Below are 25,941 nucleotides of genomic sequence, written 5' to 3'. Positions count from 1 at the left end.
CATTTTCTAATAGTTTAATATCTTTCTTGCATTGAGGTAACCAAAACTGATTATGGCTGGGATAGAGTTAATTTTCTTCCTGGTAGCTGGTACAGTGCTGCGTTTTGGGGGTTTGGGATAAGAATACCATTGGATAACCCACTGATGTTTTGGCTGTTGCTAAGCAGTGCTTACCCTCTCAGAGTTTTACTCCTCTCTTTTCCCTTGTATTATGACTATTATATTTTACATTCTCTCAAATGATAACTATACTATCTCCACCCACATATTATTTTCCGGATTGTTCTCTCCACCCCACCAATGTGGGGGTTGGCGCTTTGTTACCAGCCAGGGCTAAACTCAGACAGAAACAGACAATGTAGCTGCTGAAGAGTTTTCATTCCATTCTGCCTCAAGTGGGCCCTTCCAAATCAAATACAAAATGATGACAGCCAGATTTCTGAAGGAAACATGTTACTTTAACTTAAAAAAAAAAAGGTCAAATGTGAAAGACTCACTTATAAGTCTTTTTTTTTTTTTGGCTTTCCAGCAAATTTCTTTACTTCTACTGTTGAATCAACTGAAGGCCAGGCACTTAGTCTTTTTAATTACAATTCCCCACTTGAGGAATCAGAGACTTGTTTAAGCCTTTGTGTCTTTCAAAAGAATTGAGCACATTTTGATTTGAGAAAAAATAAGCAAGTAAACAGCATTAAATCATGGGTATCTCAGCAGCTTTTATCTTCAGTGTTTTATTTCTTAGATGTTTTAATGTTTTTAAGTTTGTTGTCACACTGCCTAAGCAGCTCAGACTATAAAGCAAACTGAATTATTTACCAATATGATCCCCTCTTGAGCTCACTAAGTTACCTGCCTATAAGAAGCTGATAAAACAAGCTAGAAAGTTAGATTTTGTTCCAATTCTTAAAGCAGAAAAGGTATTTCAAGTGGCAGCTCAGAAAGAAGGCAGAACCACAGTCAAATATAGCAAACCGATCTGTCTACAGACAACCTTATGTTCACCTGCACAGATATTTGCAGACTCAACTGTCTAATTGGAAAATTGTTTCTTTCAAATCCCACCTGCTCCAGCTTAAAACACAGTTTAACACCTTGAATCTGACTTTATTTTAAAATAAAGCTATGTTTTCAACTTAGATGGGAAACATAACGAGCAAACAGATTTTTAAGCAGCTGTTGACAAAAAAAAAATAAAATAAAACCAGCCAGGATTTTTTTTTTTACTTATTCATCTTTTTCCCATATTCCACATTCTCTAAGCAGATTACTTGGCGTAGAACCTCTTCAGATCCAGCTACTCATCATCTCTTGACACATTACTATGATAAAAAGTTGAAAAAAATAATATCAGGTTGTCTGGTATTTCAATTCACACACCTCACAAACTCATTCTAGTCTTCTGAAAAGTTGCTCTTACTGTTCTGGTCATTCTACTATTAAAAAAGAAGAATATTACAGAAACCATGACACCACTGTAGAACACAATCAAGCCAATACAAAGACTGAACAATCAGAGTTATTTAAAGTTGCCAGAAAGAATAGGTCCATTCTCTGAAAGAGCACAAATTGGAAGCAGACTTCACTGAGTTCTGATGGGAATAAAGAGTAAGAGCAGCACTAGGGCAGAAATAGAGGCAAGGATAACCTGAGACACATTGAATTTTAGAGGTTTTTATTTTTCATAGTCAAGTTCAGAGAGCTACTAGCTGTAAAAATAAAAAGAAACCGCACCATGCAAAATCCAAAACAAAGACATAAATTCTTAACACTTACCTGGGAATAAACCCTGATTAACATTCAGATTGTTTTCAAAGGTAGTTGGAAATGAGAAGCTCATTCCTATTTTCCCCAGGATCATCCCAGAGAAAACAGAAATTATTGAGTAAACCACAGGAGTTAATTCTTTATACCTATGGATGACCCAAGTTCCCATACACACAGAAAACTCCTTCTGTCTCATTTCTTTAATTGGGAAGAGCCTAGAACTAAGCTAGGAAAAAAAAACACATTGCCAGGCATGGCAAGCTACAACCATTAGCAACTAAATGTCTGCCCCACCAGCAGAAACACCCTTAGCTCTATTGTGCTTCCCAGCACACTGGAATACAGAAAAATCAGGCTTGCTCCTGGCTATTACTGCTGAGAAGGTGGGGGCTGTGAAATAGCAGCAGAGAGAGAAGCACCTCTCCCTTCCCTGGTAACAACAGATGCAACACCAACTCTTCTCCCAGCTCCATCTCCCTGCCTTTTCTTCCTCACTTCTCATCCCAGCAGGAACAGACACTTTTACCTCAACATCTCTGAAGTTTTGAGACATCTCAAAGCAGTAAGCAGGAGTCCCTACACAGGGATCACAGAGTCAGAAGCTATGAAAGTTACTGCTATTGTTATCTTCCTGCTGCACTGATTCCCCATCTAATGACAGTTTAGCTCTGTGAGAGCACAAAGCTTGGAGAAAGAAGCTGGATAAGATCAGGAACACCTGCCTCAGCCATCAGTGACCTCCAGCTCAGCTCTCACTCAGATGGAACAGGTACCAGTAGGGTTTGGAGAAGTGGCATGATGGGTTTGAAGGTCTCCTAAAATTCCTATTGAGCATTTCAGCTGTAGCTTTTATAAAGGCCATGGACGGCAGCTGGAAGGACACTGGGAAAGCTGAAATGCAAGATAAAAAAAGCAACATATCTAACAAGTGATTCTTGATCTACAGCACTTCCTAAAGTTTCAAACAAGGTGTAGATCCTGCTCTAATAACAAAAGCAAGGCAAGCACCACACACCTATCTAATTTCACACTGGGTAACGCAACTATGTGATGCACATTAAGTACTGTAAAATACTGCACTCAAGCTGTAAAATCCCCACATAATGGGATTAGAGAGTACTTAATGGGAAGACACATCAATAATACATCATTATAGATCTGGTGTTTCTTAGCATGGCTCCTTTTCAGACTGCTGACGTCTCATGTCTGCTGCAAGGGTTTATATGAGAGGGGAGCTTTGAAAGTAGCAGAGGGTGAGATCTTTGGTGCTTTAAAAGGAGTTCATGCTTCAGGTGCTGTTCTCTGTAAAATATGTTCCTGTTTTATAATACCTCAGAGCTGTAAATGACCAAGCATTGACCCAATAGAGCAAACATAGTTTTAAGGATGAAAACTTCCACTTTCAAACCAATTATTCTTTCATTTCTTTGCTGTGGTTTGGGTACTGATCCCTGACTGAGAAATACATACAAGGGATGTGTTCCCTTTCTCTCTGCTGATGAAAGCTGTTTTCTTCTACATGAACCTGCCAAAACCTAGCAACACAGATACTGCAAATCAGTTCCCACTCTGTGTAGGTGGGATCGTACTCACAAACATCTAATTTCTAGGTGCCACAGGGAGACTATTTTGGACCAAACCACTGAAACAAAATGAAAAACATATAGTTACAGAACCAAGCTGGCTTCACGAGTGGCACAGGACTTACTATTTCTGCCTCAGGCTCATTCAACATCAAGCAAAATTCAGTTGGCAGGCAGTCAAATGGCACACTTGAGGCATTAATTTACTAATAGAAAGGAACTCACTGCACAGTGCTTTCTTGAGGTTGCCTCTGTGATAACTGCACCTGAAAAATGGGTTGCATTTGCATTACTTTTTAATGGTTCCTGTTCTTACATTTCCAATTTTTTTTTTATTTTATCTAAAGCAAAGGTATTACTGCATAGGGAAAAGGACCCATTGATGGATCTGTGTTATATTTCTGCTTCCCTTAGAGATCTTGCATGGCCTTTGGCAAGTCAATTTACCTCCTCATCTATAAGGCAAGGTAGTAATAGCACAGTAGCTCCCAAAGGCGTTCCATGTTGCCCTAACTTCTGAATAGAAAGTGCTTCATAAATACTAACATCAGCCAATGAAAATGCATAAAATATTGGAATTTAATGATGCAAGTGCATCTTATGGAGGGCCTGGAAGATGAGCTAGCTTGACTCCTGCAGAAAGCCAAGCAGAGTCACCAGGGAGAAGTCAGAGAGCCCACCTCCCAGTCAGCGGATCTGCACAGGCTTCTGAGCCCCCAAGGGTGGTGCAATGCCTCTCCTGCCCCTGAGGCACAGGCACTAGGAAGGTGAGTAGACAATATCCAGGATGAATGTGAGTTCAAGAGTGCAAGGAGGGCATGAGCGTCTTCTAGGAGAGACAGCAGAGCTGTGTTGTTCTGTTAACTGGACAAAGCCACCCTCTTGCTATGCTGGGCTGAAGAACTGAAGCATTAAGGGGATTAACGCAAGGCTGGGGGCATTTGCTGTCCTGCCTGGCTGTTCTCAGATGGGTTGCATTAACTGACCACTGAGTAAAACCCAAAATTTGGCCCCCCCAACCTCAGCAGGATAACCTGAGTAAACAAAGCTGAGGAATTACTAGTGTTTCAACAGAGATAGAATGCTGGGATACTAAACCCCCACTGGAGATGTGGTGGCTATTGATGGATAATTGAGTAGAGCTTTTCACACTTTCCTTGAGACTGACAGCTTCAAGCAAAGGCTCACTGTCTCCTTCTCAGTGCTAGCAATCACATATGGCAAACAGAATATATTCCATCTCTAAATCTAGCTAAAACCATCATAGATATGTGCTGTATATTGCATTTAAATATTTTGCCGACAATAGATACTTAAATATTTATAAATATTCAGAATTTATCTTTTCTGATTTTTCTTTTTGACTTTTTTTCTGACTACTACAGTCTAGTAATTATGTTCAGTGCTAAAAGTAGATATTCAACACAGTCCAAAACAATCAAAGTGATTATTTTATAAGAAGAAAAACATTCAAGGTTTTAAAAATAAGCAGGGGTACTTCTGGCCTCATACAAAGCATATAGAAGGAACTCAATTTTCTGTCATTCTGCAAGGACAGTGCATGCTTACTAACATCATCATATGCCATCTTGATAATGAGTCTCATTGTCAGTGCCATAGACTTGAGGGCACAGTCTTTATTTCACACAGCTCAAATTGATAAGCAGCTACTTGTGAACAGTAAAGCATTCCCCACAAAATCAAATTAGACAATATTATCTCAATAGGAGCAGCAATGCAATGATACACATGCACAGAACCGGTCTTGGTTACTGTGCTTTGATCCAGTAGATAATTTTCAAGCTCTTAAATGCTTGGATTTGTTTGCAATTGTATTGCAATCAGATAACTCCTATAAGACAATGTAAAGCTGAAGAACAAATACAGCAAAACAAGGCTGACCATACCTGCAGCCCTACCAGTGCTGCTGAATCAGTTACAACTGAATGCTTAATTGCAATCCAACTACAATATTCACTATATTGCAAATAATCAGCTTAAATTCATTAAAATGAATCATACATCAAGTATTATTATATATTAATTGCTCCAATAAACCCCAAACATCCAAAAGTATTATGAATATATTCAAAATTAAGCTTGCAGCTCTTCTGGATTAAAAAGCAGAAAAACACTGAGTCGTTTCCAGTAGTGAAACAAATACTTGAAGCACAGAAGTTCGGAAAAAATCTATTTTAAAAAGCTCTTTTCTGTTATCCCAATTTTGACATTATTCCATTATTTTGCAGAAGGCAGCACAGTCATTCCAGAGCAGAGAAGGCAGCAGGGAAAAGGATCACAAATAGGTGTGAAATCAAAATTAAGGAAAGATAAAAAACAAATCACAAGACTAAGAAGGGTAATGTTTTATTAGAGGCAGTGTAATTTGGGCAAGGGGCAGGTCTGGGAGGAGAGCAAGCAAGGAGTTTACAACACTCACTGCAGTCTCCTCTGTCACAGGGCTGCTGTGCTACAAAACCACCAGGGCTAGCTATTTGTTTCCTCACGACATTTTCCTTTATGTCAACAAGCAGGCCAGCTATACAGTTAGTGGATATAAAAGCATTAACTCGAGTAGAGAACTTTGTTTCACCCTTCTTTCAGTCATTTTCTCCGTGGCTGAAATTAGACTCCAGAGGAGCAGTAATGAGCAACAGGGAGGGAGGGAGTACAAAACAGCTTTCACAGGAAGAATTCCATGGATAAGCCATAGCAAATTTCAGCTGGTTGTACACAGTATCACAATTTACTGCTCCACATAAATTCTGCTCCTGATTATAACTGACTCAAAGGGAGTACAGGCTAGAGTGATATAAAGCCCTTTCTGAAAGAAAAGTCAACTGCAACACACCTCATGGAATTTGGAACAGAACACGAGCTTTTAAAGGGACAGATCCAGCTGGGATCACACTCTAGAGGGAAAACCTGATTTCATGGACATCATAGACCAGAAAGGGCTTTCAAAGAGAAGTTGTACAGAGGCTTAGGACAAAAGCAGTCTTTGGATCTTTCACAGTTTACCAATTCCCTCTAAGAATATTTTAAACTCTCCTCTTGCCATCCAGCACTGCCCATGCAAAAGCCAGGAGCAGAGAGGTAGAACCCTGTAACTGTGGGCAGGAGCCTCATGGATGCCTGAGACCACATGCTTCAAACCAGAAATACATCACCTAGCAATGAAATTCCAGTGAAAAGCAGCCATGGGCAGCCACACTGAGAGCAAGGGCTGTCACTCAGGGCAAGCAGCAGCGCGGCAACAAGCTACCACATATCAAAGTGCACCATAGGTAGCAACAAAGAAGAGGGGGGAGCAAGCAGGGTTTTGCAAGGAGAATTTACAGCACAGATTAAAAATCAAAAGGAATGCCCCCATTAGTCTCCTGTAAGTCAGAGCAGTTCAGGGAGAGGAGAATTTGAGAAAGCAGGTTTACACAAAGGCACAGAGGACATGAACCTTGAAAAAGCAGCTGCTTACCGAAATTTATAGCCTAGAGAATTTCAGTAAGTTGTAAATTACATTCCTCATGAGAGACTCAATTGTGCACATATGTATGCAAGATTGAGAGTCACAATGCAAATACACTCCTGTGTATGTACACTAACTTATATGTGCCCCATTGAGTTTGAAGATTTAAAATACTCTTCTGCAAAGCTTATGAGGTCTACAATGCCATTAGTGCTCAGAAAGAACATGCAAGCTAGAAAATTACATATTTATTATTCAATCATTTTATAGACTAAATTTTCTCTTCCATAGATAAGTACCTTTCAGTCCTCCTGCCATGTTAGAAAATATATGCATCTGCTTTGAATAGATATTTAATGAAGTTATTCCTTGTAAAAGAGGATCTGTTTATGTTTACATTGCATTAAATAATTAAACAGCTTGTTATGGAAGAGCACTTAAAAAAATCTTTCTAAAGATGAATAGATTTTTCCATATCTTTTCTTCTTAACCTCCTCCAGCACAGCTATTAAACTTGAACTGCTTGCACTGCTGTGCTGGAGTACATATCTTGTAAGGGAATGCAGATAGGTCGATAATGTAGCTGAAAAACCACAAAACTGTAAAGCAGACCAAAGACTGGGAAATTCTCCCTTCCCTATACCAATAATCTTTATGCCTACAGCCTACACCACCTCCAGAAAAGAGGCTACAGATGGCCTTCGACCAAAACCTGAACTGCACTAACAGGCTTGTAGGGAGGGAAGAGCTCCACGTCATCACTGCCTGAAGTCATAATCCCAGGCTGCCTGGGATTAGTGTGCAACTAACTGAGGTTTAAATTAAACTACAACATGACAATAATCTCAAGTTGCAAATAAAATAAACAAAAATCTGACATGTTATAAGAAAGAGGAATCCTGGGATCCTTATCAATGTGGAGCTGCAACGCATTTCCAGTCAAACCTTATGCATGCAGAAGCAGAATTTCACCTGAATTATTTGGATCTGCCTTTAATATCTGTAGCCATGATATTTTCTGAAAAATCCTTTCCTTAGGATTTTTTCTCCTGAGAAGCTGAGAGGCCTCAGAAACAAAATGTAAACAATGATTATCTGCTGCTGTGGAATGCAACAAGTAGATCTGTGATTGGTCTCATGTGGTTGTTTCTAATTAATGGCCAATCACAGTCAGCTGGCTTGGACTCTCTGTCCAAGACACAAGCTTTTGTTATCATTATTTTTCTATTCTTAGCCAGCCTTCTGATGAAATCCTTTCTTCTATTCTTTTAGTATAGTTTTAATATAATATATATCATAAAATAATAAATCAAGCCTTCTGAAACATGGAGTCAGATTCTCGTCTCTTCCCTCGTCCTCGGACCCCTGCAAACACCATCACAAATATCTTCCATCAGAGAACAGAGAAGCACTTAGCAAGCTTGAGATCATCACTTCAAACATTGCTGAATTAAAGGGGTCTTTTGGCTGGGTTTAAAAAGGTAGTTTGATCAGGTTAACTACCTCACTGTAGCACTGAACATTAAAACTGACTAGTAATTGTTCAAGTGTGATGGTAAATTAATGGAATATATTCACAAGCCCCAGTACATTCCCCAAGATGTCCACTAAAGCTTTAAACACATAAGCCTCTGACAGTCCAAGAGACTGAGATGTTGTGCTTTGAAGGAATGGGCTCCAAAACCTTCACTCACAGTGCGCCCATATTTTAATATTTACCCCACAGATCTTGACAAGCAAATATAACAGCAAACACGACTCTTAAAAAGCCTTATCTTCTAACCATATTATTTCTGAGATTCAATTAAGATAAATACAATGCTATCAAAGCAGCATTCATGAAGTATCAGCCATTTATGATCTCAAAAAGGCCAGGTACTCCTCAGGAGGCCAGCCACAAGTGACCTACATTGTTTATCTCTAAACTGAAGCAGCTCAGATCACTATTCTCCATAGAGTATTTTCACTCTGCAAAATTTACATTTCCATTTTTTATACCTCTGGAAAATTGTTAACAGAGGTGTGTTAGTCCCTTCTGGTAAGGCTGATCCTAGGAAGCAAGGAGATCCTATTTTCAATGCTATGCAATTATTTACATGATTTTCACCTGTATTAAACTTCTCTCACTACTAGACAGGAGTTTCTTAATCTCAAACTAGCTGTAGCAGTTAATCACAGTGTCTTGTCAAGTAGCTGGCCACATTCTGGAACAGGAATTATAGGACTAAGAATTGGTTTTATTTAAGATTTCTTCATCATATGTAGCTATGTTTAGAAAACAGACAACGCATTTAGCAACAGAGAGGAGACACCATACTTCAGAGTTACAGACACAAACGCAGGAAAATGACCAAAATTCTAATCCAAAACATTTCCCACGCAATCTTCTCCACCAACAATGCATTACTTGAATGCTAAACTCTTCCAAGGCTACACTGAGTTCATCACACCTACCACTAGTTGGTTATATAACCATTTAAGTAGGATTAGTATCATAATCTGCTGTCAAACCCGACAGCTGGAGATGTGGTTCTGCAAATAAAACACTCATTTACAAAGACTTCTTTAAACCAAGGTGGTTTATGTTCTTCAAGTTTTTGTACAATTAAATTACAGCTCCATCCTCCTCTTTTGAATATTGAGCCAGTTTAGCTGACATCCACTGCTGCAGTACCAGCTGCACAATTTCCCCCTTATTTTTCTGAAAGGTCACATTGAGCATCCTAGAAGTTGGAGTATTCTGTGTATGTTCCAGAGAAATCCATGATGCTGCAATGCCCTATCTTGCAAATGTACTTCAGAACTTTTCACCAGGTTTTTCTAGCTTTTTTTGGTCACTTGAATAAAATCCACTTCCATTCTCGGAAAGCATTCACTTTTTTGCTCCCGTGAACTACAGATTCCACAACCCTTACTCTAATTTTTCATGTAGCATTGTTAAAATTATTAATATGTTGTCTGATGAAGAGGAAGTCCAGGACACTTCTGTGTAGCACTGGACAGGACACAGCCTTCTCCAGAACCATTCCTGGCATTCTTCAATCACGATTGCTCCTTTCAGCCCAATTCCCCTTGTCCTAAAAGGGGTTGCCACTACTAACGTTTGCTAGAGTATTAAAAATATGTCACATTCAGAAGCCAGCATGTCCCTTTACCCCTGAAAACATCATAAAAATTGTACAAGGACTTAGAAAGTTGGTACCTCTGCTGCCAATCCTAATCACTGGAGACAAGTCCCTCAGTGGAGAACTTCATGGACAGGATGCAAAGGAACAAACACTGACTGACCTTTATTTTTCAGGTCTTAGTGTATAATGAATGTGAGATTCTTTGAGATTAAAAAAAAAACCCAGGGATTCAGTATAGCCAAATTTTAATTGGCAGGGATTCAAAGAGGAGGAAAAAAAAAAAACTAAACAAAAACCAGACCACAAAATCTCACCAGGATAATGGCTTACGTTGCTGAAAGAACAGAGTCCATTCCCCATTATACTTTTTTCAGGTTTCAGGACATTTTGTCTCTTCTACCATTTTCTAGCCAGCTAGATAATACATTGTACCAAAAAACCCAACAGAACTGTTAATGCATCTTTGATGATAGGTACTGGTGGGAAAAAGGGCCACCAAAACACACACACATTCCCAGAACACTATCCCAAGTGCTGTATTTTATGTGCCATAGAGAGGGAGAACAGACCACAGGACTCAGCCAGTGCCCATCAGCAGCTGAGAGCCAACCTGGGAAGCAAAGCACAGACTCCACACCCCTCTGACTGCTGGTACCATCACAGTTTGTCTGTGACACTCTCAGCACAGAAACTCACAACAAGAGGAAAATGATGAGAAAAAGTGGCAGCATCCAGAAACAAAACTGTGCAAAAAAAAAAAAAAAGCTTTGGATCTTTTATGCTATGCCTTGGTCTCCATTGCAGTATAGTGCACATCAGGCTGTATGTAAGATTTTTCCTTGTCTTGATTGTTGTACCAACTGGAATACAGAATCCAGAGGGTGGGATGAATGTTTAAGCACACACACCTCCAAGGTGTGCATTCCTAGGCTGCAGCTTTCAACCCTGCATGTCTTTTCATACACACATGCACAAGTGGTTTTTTGCAAATAAAGTATGATCAAACTCAGGAAGCAGTTTTAATGCAGTTCTCCCACTCCAAGCGGATATACAACTTTAAGTATAAATCAGTTTTTCCATGGTTAACAAAGTGGTTATGATTTTATGGCAAAATTGGAACAAGCTTCCTCATGAACAGAAATATACATTTCTCACATTCTGATCAACAAACATGGTGTTGACATGGGGCAATTTGCATCTTGTTTAAGCACTCCTTCCTTCGCCTCCACTGGTATTTGGTTTGTTAAGCTTGGACAAAGGAAAAAAAAAGTCAAGCTAAACTGGTACTTATGCCATCTGTGTCATGATTGCAAATTTTGTTTTGAACCACAATTTCATTACAGCTGCATCATATTTCTGGCAAAAGCATTTATCAAGATAATGATATTATAAAGCTATATCTCAGAATTACCTGTTAAGCCAAGAAGCATGGTCCAGTTGTTCTATCAGGGAATTGATGCTCTATAAATCAAACTGTCTTAATATATCTTGGGAGACAGGTAAGCCTGACTAACAGAAGGTAAAGTCTATTCTGTACTGGTTTATGTTGTTGTGGTTTGGAAGGATTTTTTAATTATTTAAACATGTCACTTAATTAGAATTGGCATTTTTGCATTTTGAAGAGTAAAGAGATCATACAGTAATAATTAAGATACATTCTTATGAATGGATATTAAATATTGCAAGACACTAATTTTATTCAAAAATAAATTTAAGTTCTTTTAAGACCCTACTTCAATTATTGCTTTGAAACATATACCTGATTATATCAGATTGCACTAAACCCCAAATCACTGGATTGTATTCTTTCAGAAAAAAAAAATCACTGATATGCTGATCAGTGAAGTCAGTAAAAATATATTCACTTCACAGAAAACTGAAGTTTGGAACCCATTTCCAAGCATCCCAGGCAACACCATGTGTAGGATCTACTATGTGCTATGAAACCACTCAAAGTTAACTCCAGCATTACTTAAGTAGTGGTGCTATATCTTAGAAGAAAGTGATCCTATGGCATTGCCAGAAAACTTTCCAGAACTGAGACAGAAAATCAGCATTCAAGTAAGGCAAATACAGATATCAAATGCAAAACTCCTCACTATACGAACCTCAGCTAGTTCATTATAAAACACCAGGCACGTGCTGTATGTGAAAGGATACATTTCACACACCTGCATTTTTCTACTGATTTTGATAATTGACCCAGAAGTCTCTTGGTTTGTTCTTGAATAGAATATCTTTGAACAAATATATGCATTGAAGAAACAGTTGAATTCAGCATTCTTAAGCCCTTATGAACAGCAGTAAGTGGATAAACTTCCCACCAGGACAGGGAAAGAAACAGATCAAATCCCAGGCATAATTAGATCAAGAAAACTCAGCTTCTATTCCCTTTTAGTGTATTCAGGCTTATGTACTTTGCTCATCACTTCATTAAATAAGCTGCATATGCACTGAAGGTAAGCCAGTACAATTTCTGGTTCAAAACAACCCTCCAAAGGGATCTCTTCATTCCAGTCACACTCATGGCTGTATGAAAAGCCTACAAAATCAGTTTCTACACAGGTAAACTCTTACTTTAAATTAAAAATCACAAAAAAAAGCAGGTTTAATTCCAGCACCAGAGTTTCTTTAGTTCTTTAAGCTCTGAAAACAAGAAATATGCCAAGTTGCTCTTTACTTTGACAAGCACTTTGTAAACTGCTGCAAGCAGCATTCTAACCTAACTATAAGAAAATAGTTAATAAGGAATCTGACATGAAATTAAACTTTTCATTTCTTTCCCAATTAGAATGCATATATACCATAGACAAATGAGAGACAGAAGAGAACTATTTCCCCCATACAGTGACTGTCAATTAATTTACATTTTAAAGTACTATATATTTTTCTTCTTACTATATCTTCTTCTTTACAAGTTTTCTACCTGTCTAGGTAGGAGTACATAGAACATACTCATTCTAGTAACGTTACAGTTATGTCTTCAGAACTTTTTTTACACTAATGCAGCACTCCAACAGTAGCACTATCTATCACACATTCATGGTGCTATTTACAGGGAATACATTTGTCTATTTTGAGCCTTCATCTCTCCTTTGTTAACACTGCTCTGGCAGGGAACCACAGCCAGAACACTTGTAACAAGCCAGCCTCTCCCTTTTCTTTAAGGATGCCACTGAGGAGAAAACCCCACCACCCACTACTCTCAGTCACTTGAGGACTGCCACATCCCCTGCTCTCTTTTATGATACAGGATTGTTCACGTGGCACTCCACTTCCAGGAGTGCCAACAGCCACCACCAGATTATTTTGGGATCACTGTCTAGCAATTAAGACTAACATGTCAGGTTAGCCCACCCTACAGTTCAGGCTGCTGATAGCTGCACGTGTCTCAGTCTCTTATAAAGAGAATCTGTGCTTGTGCTGTAACTTCTCTTACAGGCATTAGCAACTTCAGCAAGCTGTAAAAAAGTTTTACCCTTTACTCCATGTGATGGAGCTGTAAAAGCCAAGCTCCTGGGTACCCAGCAGTGGTACCTGCACCCTGGGGAAGGTGCCCCTGCTGAAGCACCCTCTGAAGCCAGGTGAAAGCCTGCTCAGGAGATGAGGCTCAGTCAGGGTGTGACTGGGAGGGGAACTTGGATTTGATCAGAGAATGAGCACCACATCTGAAATAAAAAGCAGATTCATCCTCCTCCTTTACAAGCAGATTAAGTAGTTAATCAACACTGCAAAGTCAGAGCTGCAACATATCACACTACTACAGCCAGGAAACTCATTTAGCTTTTCTCTCACAGTCTGGGAAGTAGAGGCTGTGTGGAAGTGGTTGTTTGTTTTTTTGTGTTCTGGTGGTTTGAGGTTTTTTGGTTTGTTACTTTTGATTTGTGTGGGTGGGTTCTTTGAGGTTGCTTTCAGTTTGGTATTTGTTGATTTTTTGTTTGGTTTGGTGTTTGGGGTCTTTTTAACACTTCGAATCACAGATTCTCTGCAGACCTTTACTGAGTAGAGGGTTCCCTGTAAGTCCCTCTCATGGCATGCACTGGCAAGGGATCCCAAGCTTAGCTAAATGTGGGCTTCTTGTGCCAGGACTGCAATTCTTGTTCTTACTTAAAGAACATTTGCTCTTAGAGAAAAGAGTTATTTCAGTTTCAGACGGAATGAAAAATCCTTCTCTCTGCTATGTGTAAAAGAGTAGTCATGAATGACAAAGCACAAGTTTTAAATATTATATCTCTGCAGTTTGATTGATATTGCTGTAACTGTTTAGGATACTAGATTGTACAATATTTTGGAACAAAAAGAATTAAAGTCATCTTTCATAACAAAGTTAAGATTTCACTATTTATTCAGACTGATGCTTAAACAACCCCTTTTATTATAACCTATGTAATGAAAAATTTGCAAAATAATTCCAGGAAATTAATAGCTTAAAACTTGGAATTATTATTCAAACTGCAGCAGCTACAAGAGATGAAAAGTACTGTTAATATTAATTAAGCAGAAATAATTGTTTTAAAGAGCCTAGCCACAAAAATGCAGTACTTAAACATAAGCTCTGGATCTTTTAAAACTACTCTAGATTTGCAGAAGATTTAAACTCTTCCAGGTGAGTGCTTATGTTTTGAATATGAATTAGCTGTTTGACTGCAGTAGTCGTGTGTGTGTGCACCTTCTCTTCTTTCCCACAACAGAAGATCGAAATCCTGACACACCACATCACTAAGAACTTTCTAGCAGAATATTTTGCATAAGTCTAAATGAGTCATTCAGGGGACTTTTTTTTAAAAGACAATTTCTAAGGAGGGGAAAAAAATCTACTGTAGCTGACTTTTTTCCCCAAAGTATCCTGAGGGAGTTTATATTAAGAGTTTAAAGAATGAAACTGACTTTGGTGTTCCATTCCCAGTTGCTAATTTATTATGTGGAGGAAGTCACATGAGCCTTGAAAGAAATCTTGATGAAAAGAGATCTGTCTCAGCTGCATGGGGTTTAATTGACTTAGTCTTGCAGGAAGAATGCATTAGTATTATCTATGCCTCTGTTTAACTATCAGCCAAATGGCAATCATCATGATGAATTAATTTTCTACTCTGCCATGCAAATCACTCCATTTGTGGACTCACTTCTCTGTTTAGCAGGACACCTGGTTGAAATTCATAGACCCACAGTTCTAGACAAGGTCATTGGAATAATTCAGCAGAAAGGAAGAAGATTCCCTAAGGACCACCACTTTTACCATTCTGGTTACATTCAAGCAAATATTTTGTTGGGATTCTTTCCCCAGAGGGGCAGGGCAAATTTAGCAATTTTTACTGTGGGCCATTACATCTAATTAGTGCTCAGTATTTCTTTTATTTATCTCTAATGAACCAAATTCTCCCTTGACTGCTTTCAGAATCTGGACCTGTAGGAATTTACCTCAACAGAAGCAGCTCAGGTTACACCCAGCCTGCACAGCTCTGATCAAGCCAGCATGCAGATGCTGAAAATATAGCAAATTTTGGTGCAGTGTCACCAGGCCTCAATCTGTAGCTCTTTCCTGCACTAGTGATGATTTCATAGCTATGAAAAAACAGCCCAGAAAACAGCCATGATCCCAGAGGACAGGGAATCTTCCAGCAGTACTGTCATTATTGCTGTCGCCAGCCAGCAGCATCACAAAGAGAAAGGAAAAAGTATTGACAAATTTAGCAAGTCCAATATGGATTGGGAAGCAGACTAGAGAGTTTCTTCACACAGTAGAAGTTTCCTTCACCCATCTGTTGGGTGCAGGAACCTATGGGGAAAGAATTCCAAACAAGCAGCAAGTCCTCTGCAGTTTTACACCACATCAACAGCACAGTGACATTTCTAGCAAATTAGGGACCGGTGACACTTCTGCAGAGTCTCCAGATAATGAAATTATAATTGTTTAAATCCACAACAACCAGAAATCCTTCTGAGAAGGAGCCAGCATTCAGCTGAAGAATATTTTGCAAGTGCACATTGCCAATCCTTAGTTATTTCCCTCTAGTGTTCAGCAAAACATTACACTTGAGATAAAAGGGGAAAGATCACACAAAGCCTAATTGAATTAGCTTAATTATTGTGTGTGGGAAAAAAACAACACAACGACAAAAGTGCTGTAGAGAAGATTTTGTTTTCCCAGCTGCTAGGTTTTTTCAGGAACATATGTGATTATTGTGATGCTAGATAACCTAAAGATGGGATGCCCCTGCAGTCCAAAGGCACACTTGGGGCTAAAGAAATAGGTTTAGGTCATAGGTGTGGAAGATTATACTTCACACTTTAAAGGCCATATGCAAGGCTTAGACCAGTTCCTGAAGATGGTTCATGGCAGATTTGGGCCATCAAGAACAGAAATACTATTGCATATAAATTTATTACACAACCTTTATTATGCTAGTCTACTTCCACTGACAAAGTGGAAATGTCACATATATCTATTGGTAAACAGTCTGATAAATTCCAAACACCAAACTAGCAAGTTTTCCTTGACATTAGAGGAAATAAGAACAGCAGACTCCATCATCAAGCAAAAGCTAACACGATAAAATCATGAAATTATAGTTAAATAATAGTTTTGCTTCAATGATTACTTGTTAATATATTACTAGACAATCTTTGCAGGAAGCTTATTTGGGACCATTGTGACCTAGTGAAAACTTTCAGGTGAACATTCTTTACAGGTCCTCCTTCCCTATATGATCATCTCAAACTTAGGTAGAACACAGCGTTTGGACAGAGGCTGAGATATATTGCACTTTTAATTTTTTTTTCTCCTTGTACAAGAAGGTGAAAATGAAAATTGCTAAGCGGGGCAAACACCCTAAACAATTTGATTAGTGCACTTTCTCTTTGTTAAGGACTTCATACACTGGCTGAACAAAAGGTAAAAGCAGCTTTTGAAAGCTACAAATGACGAACTTGCTATAGTTCATTTCTTTAAAATCCAACCATTCTTCTAAACAATAAAATAGTTATACACTGTATTATCTCGCTAATAAACAGGTTGATATTTCAAAATTAGGATCCAATCTATGGCTTCAATTGCCAAGCCAAAGTGCTCTTTAAAAGCAGTCCAGCAACCACTTCCAAGACTCTCTGTAGATAATACTATTTATGGTATCTGATTGCATCCTGCAGCATAATTCAATCACATTGTGTTCTTGATACCAATCACACAGTATAAGGACAGCAAAAAACTAACCTTGATATTCAGTTCAGTGTTTGCCAGGTAACACAGAGCAGCACATCCATTGCTCATAGAGCCCCAGATATAAGAGGTGGGAATTTATTCAAAGTAATTGCAGAAATTCAACAATGGACGGGGCACCACAGAGAGACGCTGGTACCATGGTAGGAGATATTTTAGCTTCCTCAAGGAAGACACTTGTACTTTGAAATTACCTGCCAAGGTAGTGGTTTTTCCCCCCCACAGCTGATAACCACAAACAAGTCACCATTCAAGTCAGTGAATTATTCTTAACTTAAAAAGAGAGAAAGAAAAAGTGTTGAATTAAATTCTGCCAATTAGAGATTCATATTGCAGGAGATCACTTTAATCAGAATAAATCCATTATCTTTAATGTCTAATGGGTATACAATTAATGACAAGATCTGAGCACTTATCCATATGACAGAATCAGCTACAGTGCACCACCAACACACTTGCACTCAACCAGCTAAAACAGTAATTGTTTACAGATGCTGCGGGTCTAAGGCTAGTTTAAAGACACATATAGTATTTCTTTAGATCTACATTTAAAATATCAGAACTCCTCAGCATACCAAAATACTGTTGTCAAGGCAACAGTATACAGAAGGCAGGCAATTAAAAAACAGATACTTTAGAGCAAGCCATTAAATTTAGTATCTTAAATAAATTGCTGGTTGGATAACCTTTTGACATGGAAATTAAAAAGAAATGCTTACTTTTGATCAGAGACTACTACTTAACAGGATTTAAGTTTGGAGACATTTTGGTAACACCTTTCGTAGTGATTTTCACCCCTCCAGTTCTGTTCAGACTGAAATGACTAAGTAACAAAAGCTGCAAGTCATCAGCGCTTCTGAACATACCAGATCCCATGCTTTTTAAATTCTTAAATAGATGTGGAAAAAAATCCACCTAAGTACTCAAGAGTCAATTTTTGTCCTACAGTTAGGCATCTGCTACACCACAATGAGCAGATGATCTAGCGGATAGTTAGGTCCTCATTCTGCTAAAAAGAAATGCAGACTGTCAAGTATAATAGAAATAATGGAAATACCTCAAAATGAAAGAAAACAAAAACAAGATTAAAACTTAATTTCAGCAAGAGACACACACATAATCTAATTTTATCTGGAAAAAACCCAAAAGATTGATTTGAGTACAATAGTTTAAAGCACATGAAGCCCTGAACTCAAGAAAAAATTTATATCAGTGATTAAATTATTTTATCCATCTAAACCGCATATTTAAAAATCGCCTTCTACATAGACATCTTTGCATGCTACGATTGTAAACATGACAAAAAATTTCTAGTTTGTTCTGCTTATTATATCCAGCTTATCTATGTCCTAAAATGGGATGAAGTACAGGAGGATATTACTACCACATCACTAGCAGCTTTTGTCCAACAATTGCTTTGCAAGCTACGAGTGTCCCACAAAACCACAGATGAAGTGGCAAGGCCATGAATTAGTCTGAGCAGTTTATTTTTCCTTTAAGTTTCCTTTAAGGGGTTTTCTTCCCCTTTAAAGAATATGAAAGTATATCCATCCCAGCCCAAATTTTGTACGTAAAATATTTGAATAAGCCATTTATTTTGACACATGCATCAGCCTTATGACCACGACCCTGTACTTCCCCCTTATGCAGTTGCTTCACCCTAAACCCTTTTTGAACCAGAGCCACAACTCCTCCCACGTGCTGCGCTTCAGGAATAGAGACACCACGAACGAGCCTCCCTTCACTGCAAGCTCCAGTTGGGATTCATCAGAGCCATGTCCAGCAGCCCTGAAGATTATTCAGGGCATTCCCTTTTACTCTTGAAGGTCACCCGAGGCTTTGTGCCGGGGCAGCAGCGCCGCCAGGGCTGGGATGCGCTCAGCAGAGCCATCCTCACCTGCTGGCCCCGCAGCGCTCCGGGAACGCCGCCTCACCCCGGGCGGCCGCTGCTGTCCCCGGGCACAGGGAGCGCTCCGTGCCAGCCCCGGCCGTGCGAGCATCCCCCGGCGTGCCAGCAGAGCGCTCCTCTCCTAGCAATCCCCTCGGATGCACGGTACAGACTTGGCTGTGCAGATCCAGCTGTCAATTGGTTTTCTCAGACGCATCCCCTGCTAACAGCCCCCTGCCATCGCTGCGGGGAGGGCAGCCTCAGCCAAACAGGCAGAGCACATCCCTGTGCGCGGAGGGTGAAAAACGCCAGTCACTTGTTATTAAAATTTTATAAGTCTAATAGTAGTAAAATGGTTATAAAAATAGCAATATAATTAGAGAAATAAAAATTTGGATAATTTGGATTAGGACAATATGAGACGATAGAAACGGAGTTTCAGATGTCTGGGTACCTCTTTCTGGGCAATATAAGTCCGAAAAAGGACACATGTTAACAGAGGATTAACCCTTAAAAACAATAGCCTGTTGCATATTCATACATGATGCATAAATTCCATTCAATCAAAGGATTCTGTCTGGTCAGTGTCAACTTCTTACTCTTAATCCTAACACCGTCTTCAGGCTCGAGCGAGGTAGGAAGAAGTTCATTTCTTCTGATAAGAGAGCAATAAATTCTTTTTCTCTGAAATATTTAGGTGTCCTGCGGCTGCTATCTCAGCGCAAGTCCTTTGTTTAAAAGAAAGTATCTTACATAGCATAGTTTCTATTTTAACATTTTATTATACCCTAAAACTATATTTAACACACTACTTAAGAAAATTAATACAGCATAACTTTCTAACATAACACATATAACATTCATTTCAATATTTGTGAAAAGCCAATCATAAAATACGCATTTTTCACACACTGAGCAACCCAGGGAGTTCTCTCAGGTCTCTGGATGCTTGAGAACCACCCACTCAAATCATCCAGGTTGGGATATGCACTAACAGTTCTGGTCACCTACAGTTTGCACATCAATGAAGCTCGGGGAGGGCAGAGAGAGCAAAGCAGAGAATAAAAGGAGAATCACCATTATAAGTCTATTTAACTGCTTTTATCACCACTACACGTTGTAGCTTTACCTTTTAATAGCAATTGAGTTTAAAAGAAAAGCAAGCACATATCCTGGAAACTCAGTTAACACTGCTTAGTGCCAGCTCCTAACAATTGCTTTGTTATGCTGTATATAAAGAACAAAATAGTTGTCTTCTAGGCAGAACTTCAAGTCATGCAACTTAACAGAAGGCAATGTGGGTGAGATAAAGTCCTCACTCAAACCCTAAGCCACACCAAATCATTTTTCTAAGCAGTCATCAGGTTAAAACAGCAGCTTACTCCAGATCTGCATAATTTTGTACTGTAAGTTAAGAACAAATGAAGTCTTAAGCACTTTTCTGAAGGCTGCATATGAACTGAAGAAATTAGAGGGCTTTGTGTTGCTAATCATGACTACAGTTACTAAGTTCTGAAACAGTAATAAAAATCTAAATCTTCATTAAATTTATGAGAGAGTATTTACAGCATGCAGATTTCTTTTTACTGCATAAAACCACACACACTCAGCTTTGGTTGCATTTACTTTTTTTTTAAGTGTTCTTTCAACATAGCAAGCATGCAAATGCATTTGAGACTTGATGGTGCTATTTAACGGCCTGGAAAGACATTCTGAGAAACGGAAACCACATGTTCTTCAGAGAAATTAAATCACAAAGATAAGTCTTTTTAAGCTCTGCAACATCCATTTCCCAAGGCATGGCCTCCATGCATTCAACAAACATGACATCAAGTACAATACATTAGAGAACCACACTTCCCAAACTGGCATGCTTATTAGTGGTTTGGAAAGTGACAGCAGCTTGTAACATCCACATTTGCAGCTGTTTTACACTGCCTCTTTGCTAATACTAGCTCAACAGCTCTCTGGAGCAATCTTAGCTCAAGACCTGGATGGATTCTGGTTTAACACCGGTATTTTAAGAATTGCCAGTGCCCCTGCACAGGGCAAAAGGAGTATGCTCAGTCTTGCACCAGAAAGTAACAGGGCAAAAAATGCATCACATCTAGGGAAAGCCCAATTTGGATGGCAAGCATTAAATTGAAGACCCAGGCAGACTCAAATGAATACCACTGTGACCAGAAGGGACCACAAGACAAATGACTGGACTGATGTTTTACAGCAGGCTCTTAAATGCTGAATCCAGTAACCTGCATTTGAATAAAGCTTACCTCACAAAAAAAGTACTAAATGCTGGACCAAACACCTCTAGATATGAAGGATCTATCCCCAGAGGTTAACCATCTTCTCTGTGCAAGATATCTCATGTTTTAAATAAATTTACTAGCTTTGACTTCTCCTTCCTTATTGCTCTCTCCCCTAGCAGGCATCCAGCATCCAGGATTTTCTGGCCATGATATACTCATAGTAATAAAGTTACTTCTGCAACATCTCATAAAAGGCTTAAAACACATTATTGGCTAAGCTCCATCAACATTCACCTTGGATTTCAGGTTCTGTGGTTATTTTCAAACACATTTCTCATAGTAGAATCAGCCATGCCATATACAAAGTCACCATATACAAGAGTCAAAAATAAACTTTCCTACACCCATTTCTCTAGGTCATCACATGACAAGGACATGCTGAACAGAGCCCCTGTAGTGGCCACTAAATTCTTCCCTCCCTCTGGCAGCACAAGTTACATTCCTCACTCCTAAGCCCTGCATATGTGTGAATCTTCTTCAAAGCTCAGGCAACTCATTCTGTATCAGTAAGAAATGATGAATTAGTGTCAGAGCTTGAAATTATCCCCACAGAGACACAACAAGGAAAAGCCAATTTTGTCACAATTGCCTGATGGTAACTTCTGCAATACAACTGTTTTGTGTGTATTAAACAATTGAGTAGGTGTTTTACTGCTAGTGCTATTTTTGTGTGTTGTAACATACTCCAAGAAATTACTTGATCAGTAATATTTGTACACAAAGAATATTTGACAGAGCCTACTTTCCTGTAAAATGTGCTAACAAACTTTAAAATTAGGTCCTTACATAAAGTGAATCCTCATTACTTTTTCAATCATTTAACTTAGAACTGACAGCAGGATGCCCAGCTTAATGCTATCTGCAGCAGCCATTCATCTTAACCAAATATTGGAGCTATGAACTTTTCAACATTACCTTAAATCTGCAAGTATATTTTGATATGGCAAATACAGCAACACATTCTACCCTATTTCTCTGGTTTCATGGGAAGACATGGTCTGCACCTGCCAAAGGTCAAATTTCCTATCCAGGAGCTGTCAGAAAGCAGCAGACCCCTGAAGCATAAACTTAATATAAACACAATAAAAAAACAAGTGGGTTACAATCTCTTTTAAAGCCCATCCAGTACCTGGTGCTCTAAATCTCCATTAGATTGCTACAATATCTCCATGTTCAGTCACCAAGACCCTTACTGGGTCCCAAATCTTTTCTGCAAGCCTAGAAGGTGCCATCTGAGAACAATTCTATAGACTTAAGGTGTGTTAATGATTATGCTCGAGAACCCCTCCCAAAACTTCCAACCCAAATTTGTTCAAGAATGCATGTCCAAACAATTTCAGAATCCCAACTCCAGAAATGCCTTACCTAGGTCATAGGTTACAGAAAAACCCAACCCAAAATGAACCCATCATGAGGCTTGTAAACAAGATCCCACCAAGTTCTCCTCAAGTTTGCTTGTGCCAACAGCTGTGTTAATTTGTTGTTCATTGCTGCTTCCCAAATCCATAGTCAGATTTTAAGCAATGCATTTCAAAGTTCAATAATAACAACAAAAGATAAGCAGAGTAGGAGATCACTGTGAGGTATACCACAAAACAAAAAGTATACCTATGATGAATATTACCATGGAAATTGAATTTCCTTATCTCTCCAGGCTTATAAACATCTGGGGCAATTCTAGGATTCTTAAACTGATTCTGTTTCTTATTCATCATAGATAATACACCAGGGAATTGTACCCAATTAAGAAGCACAAGTGTTTGCTCCATGCCTACTGCTAATATCTAAATCCTAATACTACTTTATAGCAGGAAACTTGAAAAGCATTTTAGAGCCATTTGAGATCTTACACTTATTATGATGCAACTAACATATTGCCACTGAAATTGATCTGGAAACAGACTTTCCAAGTGAAACAGAGTATAAGGGATAATTAGGAAATGCATAGGTAACATTTCCTGTCTAACTTTTCAGACAGCATCTGTTCTCAATTATGAATTTTTAAAGTGAGGAATCAAACTGAACATTGAAAGTAATTACTAGCCATAGGAAAAAAATGTAGGAAGAAAACAGTTCAGATTTGTAAGCATCTAGAAAGTAACTGCCTTCAACTTCACTTCCTGAAAGTTACATGGACCTAAAATGTTGGGGTTTTTTATTCTTCAAGTTCTCTCACTTCCAACCAGCAACTGCTCAAATACTTCATTATACACTAGCAGGACAAGCCTTTAAATGAAGGGGGCTTTTCTCTGGGCTGTACTCAGTCTGCATTTCACATCCCCTAAACGGTAAGTGAGCTAAGTATGGAACAGGGAACATGTGCTGCTATAAGAGGTAACACAACCAGCCAAACCAGGAATGACTGTGGAGACAGCTCACCCGTTTCACATTCTCATGGTGCAGAAACCCAGTTAAAAGACATGACACAGAAACCAGAAGTAGCTCTTTGGGGAAAAAAAAAAATAATTAAACAAACAAACACTTAACTCTTCACCTCTTCCCACACCCCACGGTCAATACCCATCCTTTTAAATACCAAATTGAAGGAGAAGTAGTTATCATGAGGAGAAACAGTAGGGTGATAACATTATAAAAAAAACAGGTGATCCTCATGAACTGCATCATAGAGACTTCAGTGGGGAAGCACCAAATTCTGCTGCAATAATGTCTTTGCACTACCAGAGTAAAAGCAACATTCACAAAACTTCTCACAGAAATTTTAAGTTCTGCTTACTAGCACCCAAACACTTCAAGATTGACATTTCCATAGCAGTCCTAATTATTCCGTAGTGCATGACAAATGTTTTGTTGCTGTTTTTCACAGGTACATGAGCAATCATTTAAAAAAAGTCATTTAGCTGTCTAAGGACATGACTATATTAAGGCTTGTTCACTGGGCAAGCACACACAGCCTCGAGAAGAGTTAATTCAACTCGTAGCTCCACATGCACTTGCACTGCAAATGAGTGAACGCTGAATGGTCTATAAATACCTTTACTACCACGGATTTGGTTTCTTTCCAGGACCAAAAAAAAAAAAAAAAAAAGGCCCAGGAACATGAAACTTTATCCTCTGGGGGAGCGTTACAGCTGTTCCCATTTACAGCTTTAACAACCTGCCCGCCAACACAAGCTCAGCCCAAGGTAGGGGACACTCATTTGTTGGGACACGGACGCATCGCGCCCGTCACGCCGAGATGCGCGATTCGCCCAGCGAGCCGGCGGGGGAACCCCTCCAGCGCCGCACGGCGAGAGGAAAAGTTCAGCCAGCACAAAAAGTAATTTCGCAAAGCGCTGACAGATAAAACTCCCGAGCGCTGGATAGCGCTCCCCGCCCGGGGCTGCGCAGGGAGCCGCGGGGGAAGGACGGGGCGCGGTGCGGTGCCTACCCGAGCGGCTGCGGATGACATCGCGGAACTCATCGGCGGCCCCTTCGCCGCCGGCAGCGGGGCTGAGGCGTCCCGGCTCGGCCATGCCCGAGGAGCTGCCGAGGGAGGCGGGGGAGCGAGGCTGGAGGGGCCGGGCCGGGCCAGGTGTGGAGCGGCGCCGCCCTCCCTGAAATAGCGCCGGGGCGGCGGCTGCGGCCCCCCGCCCCCAGGGCGATGGAGCGGCGCAATTCGCGATGGAGAGCAGAGCCCCCCCCCGGGGCAGGAGCGGCCCCAGGGCACCGCCTGCGGCTGCGAGGGGCGGCACGGAGCCGCCCTGTCCCTGGCAGCGGCGGGGCTCCAACTTTCCTGGGCACTATCCGCTCAGCCGCACGTCGCTGCCGCCCCGAGCAGCCCTGGTGCCCCGGCTGTGCCGCCGGAGCTGCCCCCCAGCCCTGCAGAGCCCGGGCAGTGCCCCTGCCTGCCCCAGGGGTGGGAGCCCTGCCGCAGGGATCAAACCACAAACGCGCTGGAGTTTGTCTTCTGCGCCCTCCTTTGTAGCTCATCCTCAGAGGGGCGAAGGTCCTGAATACCTGGTCCAGTGGCGCTGCTCCAAAGCCGCCCCAGGGGCAGCCTATTGGCACCTGCTGGTCAAATCCCTTATCCGTTTCCAGGAAACCGGGACACAAGAAAACATTTCCTCTTGTGTTTAGTACAGGAAAGGGGCATCTTTGTCCCCTCTCGCTGCACCCAGGGGACAAAACGCTTCCCGCTGGCGCTGCTTCCTTGCAACCTTCCATTAAGTGTCAATTTGGACGGCTGCCTCCAGCCCACCATTATTCCTTTCCCCTCAATTTTCTCTCCAAACCAAGTCTCAGGACTTGCCTTTTATGCTATTTCCCTCATCTCTTCAGGCCCCCAAGCAGATTGCATCACCTCATGGGGAAAGTAACCAGGCACAGGAAACGTTCTTGTATGTATTTAAAACACCAGCTCTCCTTACAAGACAAATCCAAGCTTTTAAAAAATTCACCTTAAAATACAGACAAGCAGAGAATCACCTGGTCTTGCTAGTTTATAGGACAACAATGTACTGTGTTTAATACAAGTGTAGCTTAGCTGCTTCTCAGCTTTGATACAAATTCATAGATAATTCATAAATGTATATAGAGGGACAGGAAATTAAGGATAAGATGTAGAAAGGATGTATGCCTTCACTTGTA

General features: G+C 40.1%; 1 protein-coding gene across 1 annotated transcript in view; it reads right to left on the bottom strand.

The window, feature by feature from the left end:
- Window positions 1-24,948, bottom strand: part of DMD (dystrophin) — a 1,148,514-nt gene extending 1,123,566 nt beyond the window's left edge. Inside the window, exon 1 of the mRNA XM_030961382.1 lies at window positions 24,743-24,948. Within this exon, the coding sequence (XP_030817242.1) occupies window positions 24,743-24,827 (85 nt within the window). The 5' untranslated portion in view covers window positions 24,828-24,948. The remainder of the gene's footprint in view (window positions 1-24,742) is intronic.
- Window positions 24,949-25,941: the final 993 nt, after the last annotated feature.

The sequence above is a fragment of the Camarhynchus parvulus genome, chromosome 1, assembly GCF_901933205.1.
Source record: "Camarhynchus parvulus chromosome 1, STF_HiC, whole genome shotgun sequence".
In the NCBI taxonomy this organism is placed as follows: domain Eukaryota; kingdom Metazoa; phylum Chordata; class Aves; order Passeriformes; family Thraupidae; genus Camarhynchus; species Camarhynchus parvulus.
Note: the sequence above shows the minus strand (reverse complement) of the source record. Positions and strands in the feature narration are given on the sequence as shown.